This window comes from Peromyscus maniculatus, chromosome 7 (genome assembly GCF_049852395.1).
Source record: "Peromyscus maniculatus bairdii isolate BWxNUB_F1_BW_parent chromosome 7, HU_Pman_BW_mat_3.1, whole genome shotgun sequence".
NCBI classification, from domain to species: domain Eukaryota; kingdom Metazoa; phylum Chordata; class Mammalia; order Rodentia; family Cricetidae; genus Peromyscus; species Peromyscus maniculatus.
Window position 1 is genome coordinate 69,839,286 of NC_134858.1, and position 25,235 is coordinate 69,864,520.

At 42.5% G+C, this 25,235-nt stretch overlaps 2 protein-coding genes across 11 annotated transcripts in view; one reads left to right on the forward strand and one right to left on the reverse strand.

Annotated features, from left to right (window-relative positions):
- LOC143274276 (uncharacterized) overlaps nucleotides 1–10,981 on the reverse strand; it is a 53,318-nt gene extending 42,337 nt beyond the window's left edge. For all 5 annotated transcript variants that reach the window (XR_013052816.1, XR_013052814.1, XR_013052815.1 and 2 more), the window contains exons 1-2: nucleotides 10,745–10,981; nucleotides 4,494–4,594 (exon numbers count right to left, since the gene is read on the reverse strand). Coding sequence is in view for 2 of the 5 variants with exons in the window: in XM_076576655.1 (XP_076432770.1) it covers nucleotides 4,494–4,564 (71 nt within the window). In the remaining 3 variants the exon portion in view is untranslated. The remainder of the gene's footprint in view (nucleotides 1–4,493; nucleotides 4,595–10,744) is intronic.
- Nucleotides 9,859–25,235, forward strand: part of Znf280d (zinc finger protein 280D) — an 87,925-nt gene continuing 72,548 nt past the window's right edge. For 5 of the 6 annotated variants that reach the window (XM_076576647.1, XM_076576652.1, XM_076576650.1 and 2 more), the window contains exons 1-2: nucleotides 9,859–9,995; nucleotides 22,896–22,973. The gene's annotated coding sequence lies outside the window, so the exon portion shown is untranslated. The remainder of the gene's footprint in view (nucleotides 9,996–22,895; nucleotides 22,974–25,235) is intronic. The other variant, XM_076576648.1, reaches the window with a different exon arrangement.

Genomic DNA, 25,235 nt, shown 5'->3' on the forward strand with positions numbered 1-25,235 from the left:
ACCTCACCCAGGGAGGGCCAGCATCTAAGGGGAAACACCTGACATTCCAAACATTCCCAGCACACACCCCTAGACAAATGTCAACCAATCAGGGTCCTGAACCCTGGAAATCCCCTCATTCCAACCTCTGCTATGATAAAAAACCCTACCCCACCCCTGTTCAGGGCTCTCTGCTCTCTGATCATGCAGAGTCCAAGCTCAAGCTTGAATAAAGGCTTTTTACTTTTGCATATGGTTGGTCTCTGTGGTGGTCTTTTGAGGGGTCTCCGAGATCTAGGCATAACAATAACAATTGGATTATTTGGGATTATTTTGAAAGGTTCCACTTTGGGATAGATACAATGTGATACCTCAGTAAAATCCCCCACTCTATCTCCTACAGACAAAGAGAAGCTTAAACCAGGATTCCTAAGTGTAGATAAGAACTTAGACTCCTTTTCCCCAGGTGGCTGTATCTGCTACATGGACTTTGGAAAACACAGAGTCAGGATATTCGACCAAAAGACTGAAAAAAGGGAGGCCTGTTAAAATAAATTATATGTTATGTGCTTTTAAGAACTAGTCTCACAAAGAAAGGGGAGCGCTCCTTCCAACCTCCCTGCTGTGAGTGAGAGATTTGGAAGAGCCTCCCTGGAGGCTTGTAAACTTAGAATATACCTTGCTTTTGCATTCTGTACCTAAAGTCTCCAGTGGCGGCTTTGGGGACACAATCTAGGCACAACAAGACCCTCACTCTATTGTCTCAAAAAGGGGGCCTTAGACAAAGATATCTCAATATAGATAGACCCAGGCCAGTTTCAAGTCCCCAGAAATGATGGCGTCAGCCCCAGGAACTCAAAAGAACAGAGTCAGGATGTCTGATGGTAACCAATTAACCACAAGATGCCCCTCTCTGGAGATAACATGACCAGACCCTGGAGAGGAGTTGTAAAACTCCTGACAGGGCAAACAGATAAGCTAGAATAAGATAAAGTCCAGGCCCGGGAAAAACTGGACCAATCAAGGATGGACCCATACTAATCCCCTCCCCTCTAAGAAATTTTATGGGTTTTGCCTATAAAAACTAACTTCCCCAAGAAAGAGTAACTCTTCCCTGCCTCACTTGAGATGGCTTGAGATGAGTTCCCTGTCATGACTTGCAGCAGAAGTAAACCTTGCTTTTGCATTCTGGTATGCTCGTCCTTGGTGGTCTCTCTGGGGGTAACACAACATACAAAATTCTGGGAGTTCAAATGCATTCAATTAAATACATGACAGCAACTTCTCTTGGAGTTCTTCAGTCTGAATAACAGGGAGAATTTAACCCATATAGCAAAGAACTCTAGAGATACCACAGGATTCGCCTAACCAAGCAGGGTATCGATTAAGTCACTTGACTAAGAAGTCTAGCGAGAGCAAGGGGTTCAGGCTGTGTTTGATCTTGAGGTTTATGAGGCTCTCTGGAATTGACTTCCTTTCCTTGATCTTTCTGGCCCTTCCTACTCCCTGTGCTAGCTTTATTATCAGCTGGCTCTCTTCAGTGGCAGAAGAATAAACAAAGATTACAATGCTTCCTGTATTCATCCTCTAATACTACACTATCCAGAGGAAGAAAAAAAAAATATTGTTTCCCTGCATTCAGACAAGAGTCCTGAACCTCATGTTGACAGACTTCCATGTTAGGTCCAAAGGAAACTCCAGTTCCCCAAACTCTAAAAGGCAGTCCAGTGAGCTCAACCTGGGCTATAGGCAGATCTCTGGTGGTTAGATAAAAGCAAGCATTCCTCAGGCACTTGTCTAACCAGTTGGTTCCCATCTATCAAAAAAGAGTCATGTCCCTTACTTACTTCTGGCAGAAGGGACAATGCTACCCGAGGTGCCTATTAGCATATCAAAGCTCACGCTGGCCTCCTGGATCCTTCAGTATCACAAGTACCTGTGACACACTTCAAAGTCCATACAAGCAGTCTAGCCCTTCCCATCTCCTGCCCCACCCTAAACTCCCTCCTGTTCACAGCGTCCCTTCCCCCAGCCACTCACTCTCCATATAACCCTGCTATTCTCGCCCTCTACTCTGGCTTCTCTCACTATGTCCTCTTTCCCTCTCTCTCTCTCCCCCCCATCTCCCTCCCTCTCTCTGCTTCTCTGTTTATGTTCTCTCCATTCTCTATCCCCTGCTATTCTCTCCTCTCTCACAGTTAGCCCCGGCCAGGTCCAGTCTGCTGGCCGTGTTCATTCTACTTCTTTCTCTCTCTGCTCTGGACTCTTCTAGACGCCTCTGGCTGTTCTCTCTCTCTCTCGTGTCTACAATGAAACCTTCCCCTTCACCATATCACGAAGTGGTCATGTTTAAATACCCTGAAACAAGAACCGTCATTGGCAGAGTGTCAGGTCAGTCTGACTCAAACAGGCACCCAGAAACTGCTAAAAAGCATGGATTTCTCACCTCTGTGCATAAGGAAACTAAATTTAGGGAAAAGCCTAGCACCTTTGCCTTAATTTTATGTGCTTTATTTATTTGGGGTCAACTGTTTACCTATCTGCAGGTCAGCTTGTTAACCACTTAAAGAATATCTGTGTAACCTGGCTCATCCTTCTGTTAGAAATAATTCCAGAGTCACAAAGAAGGAGACTACTGTAATAGGCTCCAAGACCTAACATGACTCAACTGACGCCATGTGAGAGGTACCATTCTGGCCTTGGAACCCAGCACATAGGCCCCAACACCTGAAGACCTATTCCATAGTTCCAGAAGCCTCTCAATGCACTCATCTCACTTCTCCATAACTGTTCTTGTTGACCTAAGTATGTCAACAAGATGTGGATTTTGTGCATAAAGGACACAGAATTGTGAGGCTCCGGACTGTGTGATTTGGGCAAGTTCTCCATGCAGCTGCAAGCCGGCAATCCAGATGTTCTGTTCGGCTTTAAGAGTGTCCGTGTGTTTTCTGCCGCTCCCATCCTCCCACCCCACGCCCCTTTCCCCTGATTTATGTGTTTCAACAGGCAAAGCTTCACTTCTCATCAGAAGGGTACTCTGCTCTGCTCACAGAAAACAAACAAACTGTTAGACCCCAAAGTTTAGGGTCTCAAGTGGTCGCCCCAAGAACCCAGACTCCAGTCTAGTTGATGCAACAGCACGAGGTTTTTATTGAAGCGACTGTACAGACGGGCTACTCTTGTCCTGAGAGCAAGAGTCGCATCTTATTGCAGCCATATGGGTGCTTTTAAAGGAAAACCCCACAAAAGCCATAAGATTACAGTTCCCATACAATTTCATGGCCTGATCACAGGGTGATCACAGAGTGGGTACAGTCACGTCTGCATGCACATTCTTCCTGAAACCTCAAGGGGGGTATCAGGGCGGGAGTAGAGTTTACACAAAGGTCATAGTGGTCCTTCCTGGAACACTTGCAACTATCCCATTCACATATGAGCACATCTCTTAACAGAAATCTTTTTACATTGTTACATTGTGGCAGGGGTGGTTGAATAATGGCTGAGTCAGGTTGCCCTTGGAACTAGATTTTTAATTTCTCATTTCCTGGGGCTTGGGGGGTGTAAGCCTGAAGGGTTAGGGTCTTTCAAAACAAACAAAACAGGGAGCACTCTGGGACTGGAAGTTTACATGGTTTTTATTCTAACCCAAGTGGTAACTGTCTTTTTCCCACTGGCTGGAGTACAACTTCACAGTCTTTCATGATTGGTTAGTTTAAAAGAATCAGGGAAAAGAAAAAGAAGGAGAGTAGAAAGCAGTCTGTTACAAAAGTCACTTCAGTTAGGTGAATGCAGTAGGGTCTTAGCGTAAACAGAAGTTTTAGCAGGTGGGGCAGAACTCAAATATTTGCATAAAGGTTTTACTAGGTGGGGGAGATGAAAAGATTGGAATTTGAAAAGTTTCATAGTGTTTCACAGAGACAGAAAAAAAAACCCTAATGTTTACTGTTTCTTACTCTCCTTAAGGCTGAAGTCAGAGAGGTAAATTTAAATTTCAGGGAGAACAAAGCCTCCTTGGATGGACCCTCTGTAGATGAGGATCATCTCCTGGAAAGTCAGCTTTCCCCTGCAAGCACTAAGAACTTCCTTAGACCAATTTACAGGAACTAGACAATGGTTCTCAACCTGTGTGTCTTGACCTCTTTGGGGTCAATTTTGGATATCTTGCATATCAGATATTTACATTACTATTCATAACAGTAGCAAAATTAAAGCTATGAAGTAGCAACAAAATTTAAAATAAACTTTTTTATATGCATTGGTGTTTTGTCTGCATGTATGTCTGTATGAAAATGTTGGATCCACTGGAACTTGAGTTACAGACAGTTGTGAGGGGCCATGTGGGTGCTGGGAATTGAACCTGGGTCCTCTGGAAGAACAGCCAGTGCTCTTAACTGATGAGCCATCTCTCTAGCTTACAACAAAATAATTTTATGGTTGGGGGCTGTGATAGCTATTCATCATTGTCAACTGGACTCTATCTGGAATGAACTACAGTACAAAAATAGAGGGCATACTTGCAATCCGGATCTCGAGGCAGGAAGACAACATGCCTTTTATTCAGATCTTGATGCTGGAAGGCACACATTTAATCTGGGCCACACCTTCTGCTGGAAGCCTATATAAGGACAACAGAAGAGGAAGGGATTGTTAGTCCTTCGCCTGCTTGCCTTTGTTCCACACATCCATCCCTCCACTGGCACTGAAGACTATCTCTTTGTGATTCCAGCATATACAGAAGACCAGCTGAGACACCCAGCCTTGTGGGACTAAGAAACTACTAGATTCTTGGACTTTCATTCATAACTAGCCATTGTTGGACTGCAGCCTGTAAGTCATTATATGTATGTGTGTATAGATATGTATAATATATATTCATTCTATAAGTTCCATGACTCTAGAGAACCCTGACTAATACAGGGGTCATGACAAAGTGAGGAACTGTATTAAAGGGTCACAGCATTAGGAAGGTTGAGACCCGATGGGCTAGACGGAAACAGGATCAGTAAGACCATACCTAGGACTGCTTAATTATATATACACCTTGTCCTTGCTACAGTTCTTCCTCTATTTAAGAGTTCAAATCATTTCAGTTCTACAAAAATGGACGTGGGGGGGTCACTGGACTCCTCAATCTGTTCCTCTTCCTAATGTGGCCACACAACAAATCTTTCTCAGATTTTTTTTGTTTGTTTTTTTCCATCTCTTTGGTTGGCATACTAGAGTGGGTGGTTCAGCCTACCTTGTTGGGGTTGCTTGATCCCAGCCAGGTTTTTACCCTAATGTTGGTTAAACGGGGCGCTGCTCGTGGCTGGCCACAGCCCGCTGATTGGAAAATTCATAAGCCACGGTTACCTTTTTAGAGCTTTATTGGGAGGTGGGGGTGGGGGGGTGGGGGGTGGGGGATGGGAGGTGGGGGGGTAGGGGGGAGGGAAGAGAAAGAGAGAAAGAGGAAGAGAGAGGACAGAAGGAAGGAGTGGAAAGGAAAGAGAGGGATGCACAGAGGGCCCACCTGCTTTTTAGGCTGGGCTGCTGTCGCAGGCTGATGACACAATTAAGAACAGAATCCTTACACCTAAAGGCAGCAGGGCCATCTGTGAACCTGTTTTAGGAGGATAGCATTGATTCTGCACCAAAACTACATGGGTGAAGACAGAAGAATTGTGGGATGGAAGCTGGAAAACTGTATCTGTCACAATCAGTTAGGGAACAGTGTCCAGCATGACCTCACGTAAGGAGAATGGGTACTATGATGGTACCCAGAGCTGAATATACAGCATGTAAGAGGTTAGAGGAAGCAAAGCACTTAGAAACAAAAGGAAGGTGTGGGAAGTGAGTCAAGAGAGCCGAGAGAGAGGTATTCTAGTGAAGCAAGATATGGGGGTATAAGGGGTGGTGGGGAAGGGCTTCAGAGTCTAAAGTTTCTCACCAACTGAGAATGAAGAATTCCACAAAATCAACAAAAGTTTTCTGTGAAGGCTGTCAACATAAATACAACATTCCTCTTATAGTAAAACATTTTCAGTTAGGATTTTTTTTTTTCTCAAGACAGGGTTTTTCTGTGTAGCTTTAGAGCCTTTCCTGGAACTCACTTGGTAGCCCAGGCTGGCTTTGAACTCACAGAGATCCACCTGGCTCTGCCTCCCGAGTACTGGGATTAAAGGCATGCACCACTACTGTCTGGCCCAGGTTAGGAATGTTGAAGTAGGAAGGAGCCATACTCAAGGTCAAAGGCTGTTTGACCTTCGAGTGAGGGCTTACTCCTTTCCTAGGGATTTTCTGGCATCTCACAAACAAGTGTCATCCTTTGTTTATGGTAAAAATATTTCAGCTTCCTACAAACCAGATGACTTGCTCACCTTATCGGCTGTGATCCCACCTAATGTCTATTAGAAACCAAAAGAAGAAAGGTTCCTTAGCAAGCAAGCTCTTGAGAGCAACTTCACCAAAAATGGTACATATGGCTTCTGTAAAACGCTCATTGTTTGTGTGTTAGGAACAGAGGACTGTATAAGCCAGTTTTTGTTTAGACCAAATAGCGCTGGTATAGATATTCAGTATGGGCCAAGATGGTGAATGCTACACTTTGGCAAGGGGTGTGAGGTGTGGGTGGTAGTGAGTCAGCACAAGATGACTCATATCGGATGTATGGGGAACCCAAATGTAAACAGTACTGCAGTGATGTAATCTGTCATAACTATTCCTGGCAGAACACCATTTTTGTGTGATTCTGCATAAATATTGTCTCGGTGTCTGAGCATTGGCCTTTGCCTAGGCCAGCCTGTCTTCTGTCTTGTAGGCCTTTTTGTAAGTCTGTGTGTGTGTGTCTGTGTGTGTGTGTCTGTGCTTGGCTCATGTGTGCATTTGTGTGCCTGAGTGTTTGATGTATCTGCATATCTAGAGACTTGCATGTTGGTTAATAAGTTGTCTTATTTGCCTGCAACTCCTCCTTTCAATCCCAGCTTCCAGTAATACTCTTCCTTTCCTAGCATTGGAGTGTGGGGCTCATAATACATACTACTGTAGGAAACGGATTGTTATAGTCTGTTTCCAATAGGACCTTCTTCCATAGTTGCTGTTTGCTTTTTCTTTTGAAAGGCCCGACACCCAGCTCCCAAATAAATTCACACACGGAGGCTCATTCTTAGTTATGAATGCCTGGCCTCAGCTAGCCAGCTTTTCTTTCTTCTTTCCCTTCCTTCGTTCCTTCGTTCCTTCGTTCCTTCCCTCCTTCCTTTCTTCCTTTCTTTCTCTCTGAGTGCTGGGATTAAAAGCGTGCATCACCACTGCCCCATCCTGAGATCTTTCTGGGGGCAAGTTGAACAGTCACATCTTAACCTGACTGTATCCCCAGCACCCCCTTGCTACTGCCACTAGATGCCAAAAAGGAGTTTTAAAGGATGCAGTAATCAAAAATCATTTAAATGTTGTTTCTAGGGAAGATTAATCTGAAAAGGTAATCAGAGTATTGTTCACACTTGGTCATGGTTGTCACTGGTCTTTCAAGAGCTATCAGTGCAGGAAAACTGCTGTTCTGATCAGGCTGTACCTTGTCCTGACTGGCTCCATCTTGAGTACAGGTGCAGAAGCAGAATGACGCCACATTTGATTTGTACACATAGTCACTGTTGTAAGGCAGGGTATTTTAATGTATTTTTATTATTGTTTATTTATTTATTTAGTTTTTTTGAGACAGGATTTCTCTGTGTAGCCCTAGTTGTCCTCTTTAGACAGAGTGGACTCAGTCTTAAGACCAAAAAAAGGCAGCTCCTATAAATTGGATTAGGAACATGTGGACAAATGAGCATATTAAAAGTCAATAAAAAACACCAGTCCTGAGAATTTATGGAACACAACCATGTCAATAGGAAGCAACAGTCTCACCTGGATCATGGCTACCTTGGTTGTCAACTTGACTACATCTGTAATTAACTAAAACCTCTAAGTGGAGGGCATATTTGTGAGGGATTTTTGCTTAATTTGAAGTAGGGAGTTTTACTTCTACTCTGAATCTTTGAGATAAGAAGACACACCTTTAATCCAGATCATTTGAGGTGGAGAACCCCATCTCTACCCTGATCACACCTTCTGCTGGAAGCCTATGTAAGGACATGGAAGAAAGAAGCTTTTGCTCTTCGCCTGCTTGCCCTCGCTTCGCTAGCAATTCTACCCCTTCACTGGCATTAGAGTCTGCTTCTTCAGGGAATACTAAAGACCATCTGAGTCATCCGGGCCTGGACTGAGCAACTACTGGATTCTTGGACTTTCTGTTCGTAGCCAGCCATTGGTGAATTAGTTGGATTAGTAAGTCATTCTAGTAAAACCCCTTTCTTTATACATAGATTCATTCTATAAGTTCTTTACTCTAGAGAACCCTGATTAATACAGGCACCTAACACTGAGATAGTGACTGCACTGGCCGCCTGTCACCTGACCACTCGGTGTCTGTTTCCAGGAAGTGACAGGCAGACAACTCCTAACTATTCACACTGCTTGACTTCCAATGCCATCCTTCTATCTCTCTGATGGGTCTTGCTCCTTGTTGGCCTCTATGCCTCTGCAGACTGGTTCTGCAGCCCCGGCTCTGCGGGGTTCCTTGCGGGGTCCCCAGATACCTTTCCTAACCACCTGCAGTGACTCAATTTGCATCGACATCAGTTTTCTGCTTTTGTCTCCTTTGAAATCTGCTGTGGCCTCTTTAAACCTTCTGTAGCCATTCTCTATGTGTGAAATGTATTGTGTTAGTAATTAAGACCGGAATAAAGGAACTTGTGATTGCCGACCGACTGCTACCTACGGAGAAATATAGGCTGCGTGGCAGAAAGTAGCTAATGAAACCCTCACAGCATTTGCGTTTATGTGTGTTTGTGTTTTGCCTGCATAATGGTCTGTGCACCACTTCAGTGCCTGGTGCCTGCCGAGGCCAGAAGAGGGCGTCAGATCCGCCGGCCGGCCCTGGAGCTCCGGACCGTTGTGAGCAGTCATGTGGGCGCCGAGAACCCAACCCGGGCCCTCTGCAAGAGCAACAGGAGCGAAACGGGCTCCTAACCCGTGAGCCTATCTCCAGCTCTCACGAATTTAGTGTGATTGTAAAAAAAAAACTGACAGCGTGAAAACGCACACGCGTCCATGCACGTTTCTGACAAGCTCGGAGTCCGGTTCCTTACAGATCTGACTCGCCAATTGTTACAATCAATGCATCGGCCATTTATTTTCCCCTCTCTTTTCCAATCCCAGGCTACCCTTCCTACGACAGGAATGAAAGAGATAGCCAAACAAAAGCGCACGTTAGGAAAAAATAAATCTGCCAGCACCACAGACACTGAATTCCTTTGCCTCTCAGGTTCACTCTTCCGTGCCCCAATTTTTTTTTTTTTTTGTTTGTTTTTTTGAGACAGGGTTTCTCTGTGTAGCTTTGCGCCTTTCCTAGAACTCACTTGGTAGACCAAGCTGGCCTCAAACTCACAGAGATCCGCCTGCCTCTGCCTCCCGAGTGCTGGGATTAAAGGCGTGCGCCACCACTGCCCAGCTCCGTGCCCCAAATTTAAGCCTCGCTCGCACACGGGCGTCCGGAGTCCACGGCGGAGGGCCCCACCGGCTCCAGGCCTGAAGAGCGCCACGGCCTACCCCGGCCGGCTCGCTCCCGGAGTGGCTTCTCCGGCTGCCCGAGTGGCCCGGCCCGGCCCGGCCGGCCCCGTGGCCTTCGAGGGCCCGCGCCGCGCCGCACATGGCCGCGCTCGCCTCCCGCGTTGGCGGGAACCCGGCGTGGAGGGGGGGGGGAAGCGCGGCGGCGCGAGGCCGGCTCGGAGCCTACCCATGAGGCAGCGCGCCGCGGCTCGCGACGCCCCCTCCCCCTCCCCTCCCTCCTCCCTCCCTCCCTCCCCCCGCGCGGCGCCCGGCAGCCAGCTCCGCGATGGGAGCCGCCGCGGTGGCGGCGCACGGCCCCGCGCTCCTCCCTCGCCTCCTCCTCTTTCTCCTCCTCCTCAGGGCTCCAGTCAGGCCGAGCCGCTCCGCTCACGGTAAGCGCCCCCCGCCCCGCGCGGCCGCCCGCCCGCCCGCTCGCTCGCCCGCCCGCCCGCGAAGGCCCTCCCGCGCGGCCGCGCCGCCGCACTCAGGGGGCGCAGGGTGGGGGGTCTCGGGCCGCGGCGCGTCGGCGGGAGCGCCCCGGGCCGGGCAGGGGCCGGCTGCGCGTGGGGCCGGCCCGCCATCTTGCCGGGCCTGGCTGGCCGCGGCAGGGATCCCGGCGCGACAAGGCGAGGCGGCCGGCTGAGCGGCGCGGCCCGCCGTCCAGGCCCGCCCGGGCCTCCGCCTCGGCTCGCCCGCCGCCGCCGCCGCCGCCGCCGCCGCGTCCGCGCAGCGCAGGCCCCCTCGGCGCCCCTCGGTCCTTTGTACCTTGTCCGCGGGGGTGTGTGTGGCGGAGACCCGAGCTCCTCACCAAAAAAACAAAACAGTCCCCTCGGCTCTTGACGCAAGAGCTGAACCCCAATGGCGTCCGCAGTAACCGCCGCCGAGGGCCGGCCTGGGCTGGACGACCGCGCCTGGGCAGGCTCACAGCCTTCCCTCTTGTCAAAGGGATGTCCCCACTGTCACACAAGCCCCGGTATTGTCTGCACCAGAAGGGCGATGAGGAGCCGGGTCGGACAGATTTGTTTTTTTCCTTCCCCTTCCCCAGCCGAGCTTTGCAGGTTTCACTTGATAAACCACAAAGGAGTGATTGCATTTTGAGGTTTTGTTAGGCTGCTCAAGAGATGGTGTTTTCACGACTCACCTGCAGTGGTGAATGAAGCATTAGGAAATATTCTAGAGCGAAAAAAAATGGACGTTAACCTGCTGCGAGCATGGAGACCTTTTGACTTCGCGAAGATCAGGTTTTCCATTAAGTCTGCCATACTTAAACATTCGGCTTTGTTGTTTCTTCCAAGTTTGGAATGAATCATCCAAGTAACTGGACGTCTTTTAGTGCCCTTAAGCAGAAAATCACGCGAGGGGAAATGGAGAGTACAAAAGCCCCCTCTTGGCATTTGTAAGGCATCCTGCTTTGGGAGGTGGCTGTACCAACTCAGGCTGCTGGGATGGAGATAATAGGACGGTGAAGGGATTGGGTTGAGCACCTTGTGCTCTTGATTGTCAACATCTGCACCAACGTCACTGTCATTTTTTCTTGCGTTTGTCTCTGCCATTGATGGCACTCGATGTATTCCTTTGGGCCCCTTTCCAATGGGGAGAGCCGTTTTGAAGGTCAGCCTCAGAGATGACTTGGATGGAAAACCTTGGCTCCCCGGGGCCATCTTCAGTGCTCACCTCACTGTTTGTATGCCCCATTTTCATTACAATGAGATGGGGAGAATAGGCGAGGAGGCTAGGCCTCCATATTTAAGAAATTCTCTTCACTTTACCATTCTTTTACATTTTAATTTTTGAGGTCATATGTGTCTTTGGATGTTACTAGTGATCCTGTTGTTTCAAATGTAATGGAAATTTGAATATAGTGCATTCAGATGCCTACCACCTAGTGTGACTATTTGTAACCATCTTGCTACAGTTGCTTTGTCTGTCTGCTGAATATGTGAATGTTTGCAGATGTGACAGTTCACCCCTAAGTACTGGATGTGTATATCAGTGAATAAGAGATAAAGGCCATTTTCCTGTATACCATAACACAGTATCATGGGCATACCCAAGAAGGATAAGAATATTTGCTGTAATTTGATAAATGTTTGTAGGACATATTTTTTTTACACTGTTTCATAAATTATGAGGGATACTTAACATGGGAAGAATATTAGTAATCCTAGCTTTGGTCTCTTAGTTAAAATGTTGACTCTTGAAACTTTTTCTTTTGCAATTAGCATGTAATCTGTGGCATCGTTTTGGTGCTTAGTATGAATTTACCTGCATCTGTCTGATAAAATGGAGACGTTCTCTAGGAATGAGGAGAATCAGGAAGAAGAGGAACAGTTTTGGAGAGTAGAATGTGCTCAGTTTAAGAAACTTGGAATTGACTGGGCATGGTGGTGCGAGCCCTTAATCCCAGCACCCGGGAGGCAGAGGCAGGCGGATCTCTGAGTTCCAGGATAGGCTCCAAAGCTACACAGAGAAACCCTGTGTCAAACAAACAAACAAACAAACAAACAAACAAAAAGAATCTTGGAATTGGCCAGATGTAGTGGGGCATGCTTTTAATCCCAGCACTTTGGGAGGCAGAAGCAAGTGGATCTTCCTATGTGGACTAGGCCAGCACTGTGGGGTAGTGAGACCTTGTCTCAAACAAGCAAAACGCTTGGAATTGTTTCTACCCTGTAAGAGGTAAGGAGAGAACAGTTGGAAAACATCTTTGCAAGTTTGGAGTTTTGTAGCAATAGTGAGCTATGATGAGTTAAAATCTAAGGAGATTTGCTGTGAGAGAACTATAAATCTTAGTATGTTCTCTAGTTTAAGCCTAGTATGCACACCATCAGTGGAGTGTTTTTCTTCTCAACGTTACCTTTTTTAGTAGAGAAGAGTAAGTAAAAGAATAAATAATTAGCATGCTTCTTATATTTAGTCAATAGAAAATTTATAACTATACATTTTTGTTGTTTTTTGAGACAGGGTTTCCCTGTAACAGCTCTCGCTGTTCTGGAATTGGTCCTGTAGACCAGGCTGGCCTTGAACTCACAGAGATCTGTCTGCCTCTGCCTCCCCAGTGCTGGGATTAGAGGCATTCACTACCAGCTATTGACATATTCTCCCTCGCTTAAAAACAAAAACAAGCCAGGTGGCAGTGGCGCACACCTTTGAGAAAAGAGACAAAACAAAAACAAATATTAACTTCCTCATTGATAGTTAAGAGTTTGAGAAAGTTTATCTTGGATATCTCTTAAGAAGACTCCAAGGTTCCTTTATAAGGCACACTTATATATCACTGTCAGATTCTGTCTTGCTACTATCTTTTCATTCATCTTCTGGTTTACAGAATTGTGAATTGTCAGTTTTTTCCATATAGGCAAAGAGTAATAAAAAATCTGAAATATTAACCACATTCAATGAAAACTAAAAACAGATGAAGTTCGAGACATACCATCACAAAAATATGTCACTTTGATATAAAGAATGTTTTGAGTTAAAGGCAATTGAGAATCAACAGATGAAGAATTCTTCTCTCTTTGCCTTAGGGCAGGGCTTGAATTTCACTATCTGAAAGAGGTTAATTTGCATAAACATACCTTGCTAAAATAGCTCTTTTTCTTTGTTAGTCTCCTTTCAGTCTTTTAGTTTTAGTTTTTGTTTTGTTTGACAGACTTTTATATAGCTCAGGCTGGCCTAGTACTGGTACTATGGCCAAGATGACCTTGCTTCCTGAGTTCTGAAATTTAAGGTATATGACTCCATATCCATTTTCCGTTTATTCTTGCTCAGATCCTAAGCTCATTTCTGTTAAAATGATACGCAAATCTCCAAATTTAGCCACACTTGTGTGCCTTTTTTTTTTTTTAAATGGTTTGTCGAGACAGGGTTTCTCTGTGTAGCTTTGTGCCTTTCCTGGAACTCGCTTTGGAGACCAGGCTGACCTCGAAGTCACAGAGATCTGCCTGCCTCTGCCTCCCGAGTGCTGGCGTGTGTGCCTTTTCTTTAAGTTTAATTCACAGGCCACTAGGTACTGAATCTGTGTGTGAGTAGGTTTGTGTTCCCTGACACAGACTACAAGGATGTCTGTCTTTTATACTGTTAAAAATTAGTGTAACATTTTGTGAAAACCCATAAGAAAGCTGGAAAGATCTTGCATTAGTCAGATTTACTTCACTCCTGTGTCCTTTTTCTAGGCAGTTGAATCATTCTTCACCTTTGGTTTTGTTTTTAGCATAGCTGAGAGTGAGCAATGGTAACCTAGAATGGTGGAAGTAGCGAAAAATTCCAGATATAGGAAAGAAGGAAATCAGTAAGGTCCCATGATGTGTTTTACTATGTGAAAGGGTACTTCTGCAGAACCATGTAAGCCAGAGTGAGTTTGATTCTGTGTAAAAGCAGTAAGGGCAGGGAGATGGCTCAGGGGTAAAAGTGTTTGTTGCCAGGCCTGTTGATGTGAGTTGGATTCCTTGGGCCAACATGGTGGAAGGAGAGATCTGACCCTACACGTTGTCTTCTTCTTGTATAATGCTAGCGGGACCAGCCTTAATATTATACATACCAGGGGCTCAGGAGAGAGAACTACTAACGGTGAGGACTATTTTCAGGAAATAGAATCGCAGCACACCGAGCTCTATAGTTCACTTGCTTTAATTCCTCTGGCATAACATCCTTTATACACAGCTTCAGTTCTGTTCTCGTGCCTAGCTCCTTTCTTGCCTGATTTCTCTCTATACTTATCTATTGCTCCCTCTAAGTTCTATCTTAATTTTCTCCTGTTAATTCTGCCTCATCTAGGTCCTTTTCACCTTGTTCTTACCCAGCTAGGACTTTCCTATCTGACTCCTCCTCATCTTCCATCTTGTTCCTCTAGTACTCTCTTCTAGCCCTTCAATCAAGTTCTTCCCCATCTCAGTTTATTCCTCTCAAGTTCTTACGCATCTAGTTCTTCCATTCTCTTTTCTCTTCTCTGTCCCATGCCCTGGAAGTCCTGATATATATATATATATATATATATATATATATATATATATATATATATATATATATATATATATATATATATAGTGTCCAAGCTAAATTGTGTAAAGCTATTACTTAACTTCCACCTCACCTAGGTGGTGTCTCCTTGTGGAATTTACCTTAAGTCAGGAGACTTGCATGTGGGCTGCTATCACTGTTAGTCATTGAAAGTGGGCACCCACCTGGGCGGTGTCTCCTGTTAGTCCTTGAAAGTGGCTAAGGGAGATAATCTGATTCCAGAGAAAGCCTTTCCTGAGGCTGTTCTCCAAATTCCTGAAATGTGTATGTCCAGAGAGTGATCAGTCTACACTGTTAGCCCTTCTAAGGGAAAAGTCAATTGGGAAAACTATGAAGGCACACATGATTTTCATAACAGAAGACAGCTGATATATAACAAGCCAAGTAACACCAAAAACTCCTTGGAATTTGACTTCCTCTGGAGGAATTCCCTGATCCCTCCAGGTAGTGACTTTGCCATAACCAGCTGAGTTCTTAGGATATATTCCTGCGGCCTGCAGCATCTTCTGACCTCCATGTGTGTGTTGTGATGCATGTACACAAACAATGTAATCAATTTTATTTTAAATTAGTAAGCAAATGCCCCCTTCTTGTTTGAAAACCTCTAGGAAACAACAAAAGTCATGAATTGAAATGCTTGAAGAAGGAAAAAAATTAAAAGTGTTGTGTGGACACTAATAGTATGGGAATAATAAGTAGTTAGTTGTACAGAGTTCTACCTCTAATGCATGAATTAAACCTATCTGTCTGACCTTCTATGTTAGCTTTTTTTTTTTTTTTTTTTTTTTTTTAACTTACTGTATTACATCTCTAAAGAAATTTAGGCAGTATTAGAAAGTTGTTCTTGAGAGATGTGGTCTGAAGTATTTTTGTTAGCAATTCTTCCTTCCCTTCAGAGGTCCTCCATAGTGAAAGATGATTAACTGAAATCTTAGAATCAAGATGTTATATTTATGTTTTTTGATTAATGAGACTAAGCCAAAATATCTTCTTTAAAAGTCATTTTTAGTTTAAACAATACTGTTCTTTGACTTAACATAAATGATGAACACAAGTGATTTGGATACACACACAGAGTTTTACACAGAAAATACTCAGTAAATTACTCTTACCACTTGAATGTCTTTGTTTACTTGAGAATTAACTCAATTTATGTACCCTTCTAATATTTAACAACATTATTGTTTTACTCCTTGGATTTTTGACCACTCACTACAGTAATTTAGCTCACTCTCTCTATTTCACAAAGGCCTTGACTTGTGTTTACATGGAGCAGGTGTGCAAGCTTGAGGCACTTTGAAGGGATTTGCTTTGTTTTCTTTTTCCTACTGTATCTCGGACCAAACACTCAACAAGAACAAGACAGGAATGGTTGATTGTAGCTTACAGTTTCAGAGAGTTCAGTCTGTCATGGCAGGGAGTGTAACAGAGACCAATATTTCACTTCATGGCAGGCCAGGAAATTGAGAACAGGGAATGCTTATGCTTTGTTCCAGTTCACTTGCTCTACTTTCCCCTTTTCTTCCCAGCAGCTGGAATGTTGCCACCCACATCTTGGATAGGTCTTCCCTCCTCGGCTAGTCCTGTCCAGACATACCTGGAGATTCTGAATCCAGTCAGGTTGACAGTGAAGGATAGCCATCATGCCCTCCATCTGTTTTACGAGGCTGGATTGTCTGCATTTCAGCAGAGCAGTCTAGTGGTCTAGTAGTATAAATCCCCTCTGAAAGTTCAGTCTTTTGGAGTTTGTGGTCTGTCCTTCCACTTACTGCACGCTGGAGACTTGATCAGTAAGACAGCCCAGCTGTGCCTGGGTTATTCATGTTTGATACTGGTTAAGATTCTGTATTAAATAGCTGAAAGCTCCACAGAGTGATCTCAGTATGTCAAGAGACAAAGTATAAAGTGAATCTTAGAAAGTAAATCCTGTTTACTTTTGATATAACGATTCTAAGCACCCGAGTATGACTGAGTGAATACAGATTTTGAAGGAAAGCTATAAGATTGAAGAATTGAAGCTGGGTGGCACATTCCTTTAATCCCAGCATTCAGAGGCAGGTGGATCTCTGAGTTTGAGGACAGCCAGGGTTACACAGAGAAACCCTGTCTTAAAAAAAAAAAATCGAAAAATTACTAGATAGGCATAAAAGAGATACTTTGAGAAAAAGTAAAACTTCAGATATTCATCATGACGTTGTCGTCGAAAAAGGGAAATGCAGAGGTGAAATTAATTGCTGTCAAGTGTAGTTAGATTCTTATATTACAATACTAACCATTCTAAAACATACAGTTCAGTGGTATTTAGTGTAGTCTTCATGTTGTCCAGCAATTAATGCTATCTGATTCCAGAATATTTTCAAGTCCTCAAAAGGAAACTTGCTTCCCATTAAGCAGTCTCCTCATTTCCCCCCCTCCCCCATTCTTGAAAACCATTAATTGGCTTTTTGTCTCTGAAATTTCCCTAGTTTGAATATTTTAGGTAAATGGAAAATATATATATATATATATATATATATATATATATATATATAACTTAGTATGGTTTTTTTCTGTTCTCTAGAAATTCTTACAGTATAATTTGATCATATTCTTTTCCCTCCTCCAACTCCTCCTAGATTCTCCACCATGTCCCTACCCAACTACCTTCATGTTCTTTCTCTTATGGAAACAACCCCCACAAAAAATTATATAAACACAAGGGGTTTGATTTTTGTTGGTTAATTATTGATCATGGGTCTGCCCAGGGGTCTTGGTATATATACTCAGTGTCACTCCATTGATGAAAACTGATTTTCCTTTCCTAGCATCTATCAATTACTGTTCCTCAGGTAGGACTCAGTCTTTAGTTCTCCTTCTCCAAGCTGGGATTTTGTTGGGTTTGCGTTTGTGTAGATCTTGTGCAAATTGTTGTTTCTGGAAAATGCTGTTTCTTGACATAGTCCGCTGCCTTTGGCTTTTACAGTCTTTCTGCCTCCATTCCTCTTTTGCATAGACCCCTGAGCCTTGAGGGGAGAGGTGTGATAAAGATATCCTATTCACCACTGACTGAGTATTGCAAAAGTTTCATTCTGCACAGTGTCAGTTATGGGTCTCTGTTTAACGATCATCTACTAGAAGAAAAACCTTCTCTGAGGGTTGAGCAATGCACTGATGTATGGGTATAGCAGTATGTCCTTAGGAATCCTTTTATTCCTTAGCATGTTTTCAAAGTTTCGTGTAGCCTATACTGGTACTTTTTAAAAAATTGCTGAGTGATAATAGATTGTATGGAATGCCACAGTTTTAGAAATCATCAGTTGAACATTGGAGTTATTACTTATTTGATTATTATGAGTAAATAATGCAACAACAAAATTGACCTCAGACCTCAATTTTGAGGGAAGGATTTAGAAATACGGAATTCAAGTGAATTTAAATATCCAGATAACAAACCAGGAGGTGGTGGCATAAGCTTTTAATCCCAGCACTTTAGGCAGAGGTAGGCGGATCTCTGAGTTCAAGGCCAGCCTGGTCTACAGAGTGTTCCAGAACAACACAGAGAAACTCCAAAACAAACCAACCAACAAAATCTAGATGGCAGTTTTCAATAGGGACTAAACCACAGGTGAGGTGCCAGGGTTAGAGGTTCATACTTGATAATTTTATAGCTGAAGGTGTGGAATTATTCACTGTTTTTTTGGGGATCAGTTTGAAGTCTCGAATGTGACAGAAAACCCATTTCTACATGACATGATGGGGGAAAGATATGGAGAATCTGTAAAGAGCTCAAAAGGAGCAGCTGAATGAGAGCAGAGTGCATTGTTTTCAAGAAATGGAGCTGAAATAGCTACAGATAAGACATGAGCATTAAGGTGATTTGGCCGTTCAAGTTTTGGGGGTCTTTAGGGCTACTTGTAGCAGAGTAGTGTGCAGCAGAAAGCGTTGTAGCTGGGCTGCTATGCTCAGTTCAGTTTGGCTGATAAGTGAGAAGCAATAACAAAGTGGCTTATAGCCTAGATCAAGTTTGCGAGATTTTGTTGTTGTTGATGAGGTGATACAAAGGGATTTCCTGTTCTGTTGTGAAGAAGTTTTTGTGTAAAGGTTTGTTTTGGTTTGTTTGGTTTTTCCAGACAGGGTTTCTCTGTGTAGCCCTGGCTGTCCTGGAACTCTTAAAAGACCAGGCTGGTATCGAATTCATAGAGATCTACCTACCTCTGCCTCCTGAGTGCTGGGATTAAAGGTGTGAGCCACCATGCATGGCCTGATCTACCCTTGATGAAATAGATTATATATATAATTATATATATAATTGGGTCTAATGTTACAGCACCGGAGTAGGTTATAGGCAAAGTATACTGTGAAGATGTGTCCCAGACCAGCCTGTCAAACTAAGACATAGCCTGCTTATATAGTTAGAGAAAGGGCATAGCTCAGATTGTAATTTCATCAGATACAGTCTTGCATGTGCATTGATGCCAGTTTCACTAGGCACAAACCTCATGTTGCACCAATGATAGGCTTTTTATTGAATCACAGGAGTAGTACATCTCTCATCCCAAGTGAGAATAACTGCAGAACGAGCAAGGTCTTCTAAAGCACACTGAGGTTTCTCTTTTCTGCAGTGGAAAATTCTAAATCTAGAGCAGATTACCTGGGGTAGTCATGGCTGGAGCAAGTCTTGACATGAAGCAGGTGTGGCTTCAGCATCATTGAGACCTTGGTTATTGCTGCTAGAATAGTTTTCTGTCGAGTGACTCAGGTTCAAATGGTTCACAGCCCTTAGAAGGGTCTTAGCACTTAACAACAAAAAGGGGGTGGGTGACAGTAGAGAAGCATAGAGGAGGGATATGATGGCTGTCAGTAAGGGCTTAAGAGCCAACAGTTTTCCTTGGAACCCCCACTTCCAACTCCCAAGTGATACTTGCAACAGGACCTGGGAAGCTAATATTCTGAAGTGTTTAATAAAGCCATTAACCCTAGCCACATGCCCTATGGACGAATTCTCTGATCTACCTCTGTTTCTTTGGGAGTTCTAATTTAAACCATCATGCAGCTTTGCTAAAATAAAATCCGTGCTACTTATTTAAGATTGTGGATTATTGCCAGGTGGTGGAGTGCATGCCTTTAATCTTGGGAGGCAGAGGTAGGCGGATGTCTGTGATACCAGCCTGATCTACATAGCAAGTTCCAGGACAGATTCCAAAGCTACACAGAAAAACCCTGTCTCAAAAAAAAAAAAAAAAAAAACAAAAACAAAAACAAACAAACAAAAGGATTATGAATTATTCTTCTTTCCTCTTCACTAGGAATTTGCTTGTTTTGAATAGACTTAGATATAGTGTTGGACTTCAACCAAACTTCTTCATTCATTATATTGTACCTAGAAACTTCTAGAAAAAAAAAATTGAAGGTAACAGCTTGATAACCAAAATGTTTAAGTTCTAAGTATGGCATTTAAAAAAGTGATCAGGGGCTGGAGAGATGGCTCAGAGGTTAAGAGGTCCTGAGTTCAATTCCCAGCAACCACATGGTGGCTCACAACTATCTGTAATGAGATCTGGTTCCTTCTTCTGGCCTGCAGGGATACATGCAGACAGAACAGTGTATATATAATAAATAAGTAAATCTTTAAAAAAAAAAGTGATCAAATGAAAGATCCTCCCTCATCTGCCAGTTTAGGCAGAAATTTCTATTCCTGTAGGAGATTAGAATTGGCATGTTCCTTGAGGGGATCTTGAAAGTGGCAATTTCCAATTCCATAATAGTTGAAATTTTCCATTTCTTTTATTTGGTGATGTGTGTTCTTTAGAATTCATCTTTTTTGAAACCTCTTACATTTTGAAACTGTTACATTAGGATGAAATCTTCTTCCTGTAATTTTGGTCTTTTATTCCTTGTGAATATTGCAATAGTGCTGTGTCTGACATCTCTAGCCTCTGAAATGAATGGGCTTGAATTTTGTTTATTTTTATTTATTTATTTATGTGTGTGTGTGAGGGTCTATGTATACTCAGATGTGTGTGTAGTCCTGAGGTTGATGTTGGTAAGCTTCTAGCTTGCTCATCCACCTTATTTTCTGAGGAAGAGTCTTCCAGTCAAACCAAGAGCTCATTGATTAAGCTAGTCCATGGTCAGCTTACTTAAAAATTACTTGTATGGGTTCTGGTGATTGGAATTCAGGTCTCCTGATTGCAAGACAAGTACCTTAACCACTGAGCAATTTCCCCTTTGAATTTTCCCCCCATCACTTAGTTGTATTACTTTAGAGCAAGTACTTACCTGCCTCTATAACTCACTTTTCACAGTGATATGGTTTGAGCATTAGATGAAATGTTTTAATTAGGGCAACTCTAATTGTATAATGATTATAATTATTTTATAACTATAAATTACAATAGTAATTTGTAGTAAAATATAATGAATGGAAGCAGTGTTGAAACTTGACATTAAGAATGAAATTGTATAGTTTCAAAGATGATAATGGTTTGTTGTTGAGATAGGACCTTCCTCTGTAGCTCAGGCTTAGCATTGAGCTTAATTTGTAATTAAGTTTGTCTTAATTTGTAATTAAGTTGTAATTGTCTCAATCACATTTGAGACATAAGAACGAAAGACCCTCTCCTTTTTCCCCTCATACTAAGTTTTAGAATACAGTGGCTGTGGGGGTCATTCTGAGGAGTTTCATCTGGGCTGTTTGACCACTGCTGTCAGTTATTTGATAGGACTTTCCATGCAGTTAAGGGATTTTTGTCAACACAAGATGTATATGGCTGCTGGTTGCCAATCATTGGATGCTGTTTCATTCATGGCAAGCTTTTTTTTTAAAAAAATAATAAGTAGAGTATTCTAAAATAATGATTAAAAAAAGTCCATGTAGTAAATATACAAATGTACAAAAAGCCCATGCTGTAAATATATACAAATAAATATAACAGTGTTGCTTATTGTCATTGTCAAGTATTATGGTAGTACATAATTAATATATGTATTCTGTCAGGACTCAGTCCCAACTTTTCTTTTCTGTTTGCTTGTTACTGCTAAGATCTCCAAATGTATAATCTTTTTAAAATGACATTTGTTGTTTTTGGTTTGTTTAAAAATTTAAAACGATGATTTTTTTTTTTAAAATCAGTTTCTGTCTCCCATTTATTTGTTTGAAGCAGAGAGCAAGAGGATTCTGACAGCATTTTTTTTTCTTGGTTTTTCGAGACAGGGTTTCTCTGTGTAGTTTTGGAACCTGTCTTGGAACTCACTCTGTAGACCAGGCTGGCCTCAAACTCACAGAGATCCTCCTGTCTCTGCCTCCTGAGTGCTGGGATTAAAGGCGTGCAGCACCACAGCCCAGCAATATATATATATTTTTTAAATTAGTTGTTAGTGTGTGTGTATGATGTGTGCCTGCATGCCATAGCATGCATGTACTTTGTAGAGTCAGTTCTCTCTTTCACCTTTACATGAATTCTAGGGTTTTAACTCAGGTTGCCAGTATTACATAGCAAGCACTCTGCTTTCTGAGGCACCTTGGAGGTTTAAAACTGTATTGAAGTGTTGTTATTAAAAGCTGAGAAGAAAGGAGGATGCAGGAGATCAAACACGAGGTCTTAAATATGCTAAGCATGCACTCTACCCTGAAACTTTACTCTCAGCTACAATCAATAAAATTTTTCATAACTCAGTGCTTTTGGTAATTTTTCATAGTTAAGAGATTTGGGTGTTTTTGGTTTGATTGTGTCCAGAACCACCTGCATGGTAGGCGAACATTCTACCCCGAGCTATCTCTCTAGTTCAGAATTTCATAAATTGCCAAACATTAATAAGAAATTATATGTATTTAAATTTTCCATTGATTTCTAATTAAAAAAACCCTTTTAAGGCATAGTTTAATCTTATTTAGGTAAAAGCTAAAAATATTAATAAAATAGAAATTATGATTGTTTTTAATCTATAAAAAGTTAGATTGTATTTTGAAGTCCTAACTTTTATTTTATACTTTATTTATTTACATGTGTGTGTGCGCGCCAGTGCACACGTGTTGTGGAGGTAGGAGGACAACTTGTAGGATTCAGTTCTTTTCTTAGGACATGTGGATTCCAGGGATCAAGTTCAAGTTTTTAGGCTTGCTCCAAGTTCCTTTATGCACCAAACCATCTACCACCTTGATGGCTACTGAAGGGTCTTCACTAAAACAGTTATTTGAATTCATTTTCCCAATAGAAACACTGTAATCAACATGAGCATGAAATCTGTGCCTGACTCAGTAGCTGAAGTAGAGTTTTCTTTTTCTGCTATTTTAGAATCAGCTTGAAGAGGCAAGGAAACTTGGAGCTGTGAAATGCAAGCTGATCTCTTCGAATATTTTGTTTCTCTTTCAGGTGATTTAGTTATTCATTGAATTATATACCTTCACTCCAAAATTGTGAAGCATTTTTTCATGAAATTCATATGACCACTTAATATTAGTATATTAATCTGATAGTTGTAGCATACTTTCTTTTGGGCTGCCAATCAGCTCCCAACTCATGACATGGAAACTTAGTTTTAGTTATGAATGCTTATCCTTAGCTTAGGCTTGTCCTACTAGCTCTTATAACTTAACCTGTTTTCTTTACATTTTTGCCTCAAGGCTTTTTACCTTTCTTTCATTCTATATGTCCTACTCCATGTCTGGCTTGTTGGCTGCTGCCTGGCAGGCCCTGGCATCATCATCTCTTTTCTCTTTCTCCCTTGTTCTTTTCCTGTTCTCCTCCTTCTAGATTCCTCCTACTTATTTTCTCTGCCTGCTGGCCCCACCTATCCCTCTACTGCTTAGCTATTGGCTGTTCAGTGTTTTTTAGACCAGTCAGGTGTCTTGGGCAGACAAAGCAGCACATCTTTACATTGTAAACAAATGCAGCATAAACAAATGTAGCACATCTTTGCCTAGTTAAAGTAGTATTCCACAACAGATAGTATAATTGTGATACTTAATGTTAGTAAGTTCTTAATGTTGAACAAGAATTATCATGAGCATTACATAGATTGTAAGTGAGGGACAAACTGCAACTATTAAGTAATTGAGTTAGAGCCCAGGGTGCTGGTACACACCTTTGATCACAGCACCTAGTAGGGAGAGGTAGGTGGGTCTCTGTGAGTTTGAGGCCAGCCTGGTCTACAGAGCTAGTTACAGGACAGATAGGGCTGGCTATACAGAGAAATCCTGTCTCAAAAACCAATAAATAATTGAATTAAAGAAGTTAAGAAGCCATTCAGTTGTTTGTTCGGTTTTGATTTTATGAAACAGGTCTTGAAATGTTTGAAGTCCAAGCTAGTTAGAAATTACTGTGTAATCCAGGGTGGCCTTGAACTTGATCTTCTTTTTGCCTTAGCCTTCTACACTTGATCTTAGCCAAAAGGCCGAGAAGCGATTTGCCTTAGCCTTCTAAATGCTAGGATTATAAGCATGTGCCATCATTCCTGGCTAAATATGAATTTATGGTAATGTTTATTGTAACTTTTTTCTTGAAGACCAATGAGTTATAAAGTGTGGTTAATTGTAAACTTCTTACAAATCTTTATTTTCACCTAAAACTTTAACATATTGCCTTTCATGTAGCTGGCCAAGACTACCTATATTCTGAATGAATAAATCTCTGAGAAGCTATATCCAACTGTTTTTCTGTCTCTTTAGTTAGTTGATAAAATCAAAAATAATGAATTAAAATGTTGCAGGATATTTGATTGCATTGTGACATTCCGAGACTGTTAATAGAGTTAACTTTGAATCGGGGTGGAGCCAGCGACTAGCTGACCAGAATTAGCCATAGAAAAGCCAGAAATTTGGATAGAAAAGGAAAGAAAGGGCGGGACTAGAGTTTGTCACTCTTTTAGTTTTTGGGATAAGTGAAGAGATTGTCTCTTGCTGTTTCTCCAACCAAAAATCACAGTCAGCTGGTTGCCTCTCAGCTTCTCTGATCTAGCAGGTTTTCACCCCAACATCTGACTCCCGAGTCTTTGTTGGTAAATAAAATGATAGAGACTTAGTTTACTGGGTCTGCCAGACTTAAAGGCCTTCTCCAGGCTGTGGCCTGAGTGGCCAGTGGGTGCTGACTGGTGCTCAATCTGCTGATAAGTAAAATATCAGTAGATTCATGTACAGCCACTAAGTGGACAGGAAAACATCATTTGGTGCTCAAAATGGGGTGACAGATGTAGCAGGTCTTTCTTGTTGGACTTTTTTTGGACTGCCAGCCCCCAAATAATGACACAGAGACCTTTTTTATTATGAGATCTTGGCCTTTAGCTTAGGCTTGTTCCCAACTAGCTCTTACAACATAAGATTATAAATTAACCTGCTTCTATTCTACATTCTGACACGTGGCTTTTTACCTTTCTTGCATTCTGTACGTCCAACTTCCTCCGCATCTTGCTGATGTCTCCTTTCTTCCTCCCAGTGTTCCTATCTCTGCCTGGAAGACCTGCCTATTTTTTTCTGCCTAGCCATTGAACGTTTGGCTCTTTATTAAACCAATCATGACACATCTTTACACAGTGAACAAATATCCTGCAACATGAAAATATATTTTAAATTATGTCTGATTACTGAAATATATTTTTGAGTGTGAATAGGTAACAGATTAGTGTCATTTAGCATTTGA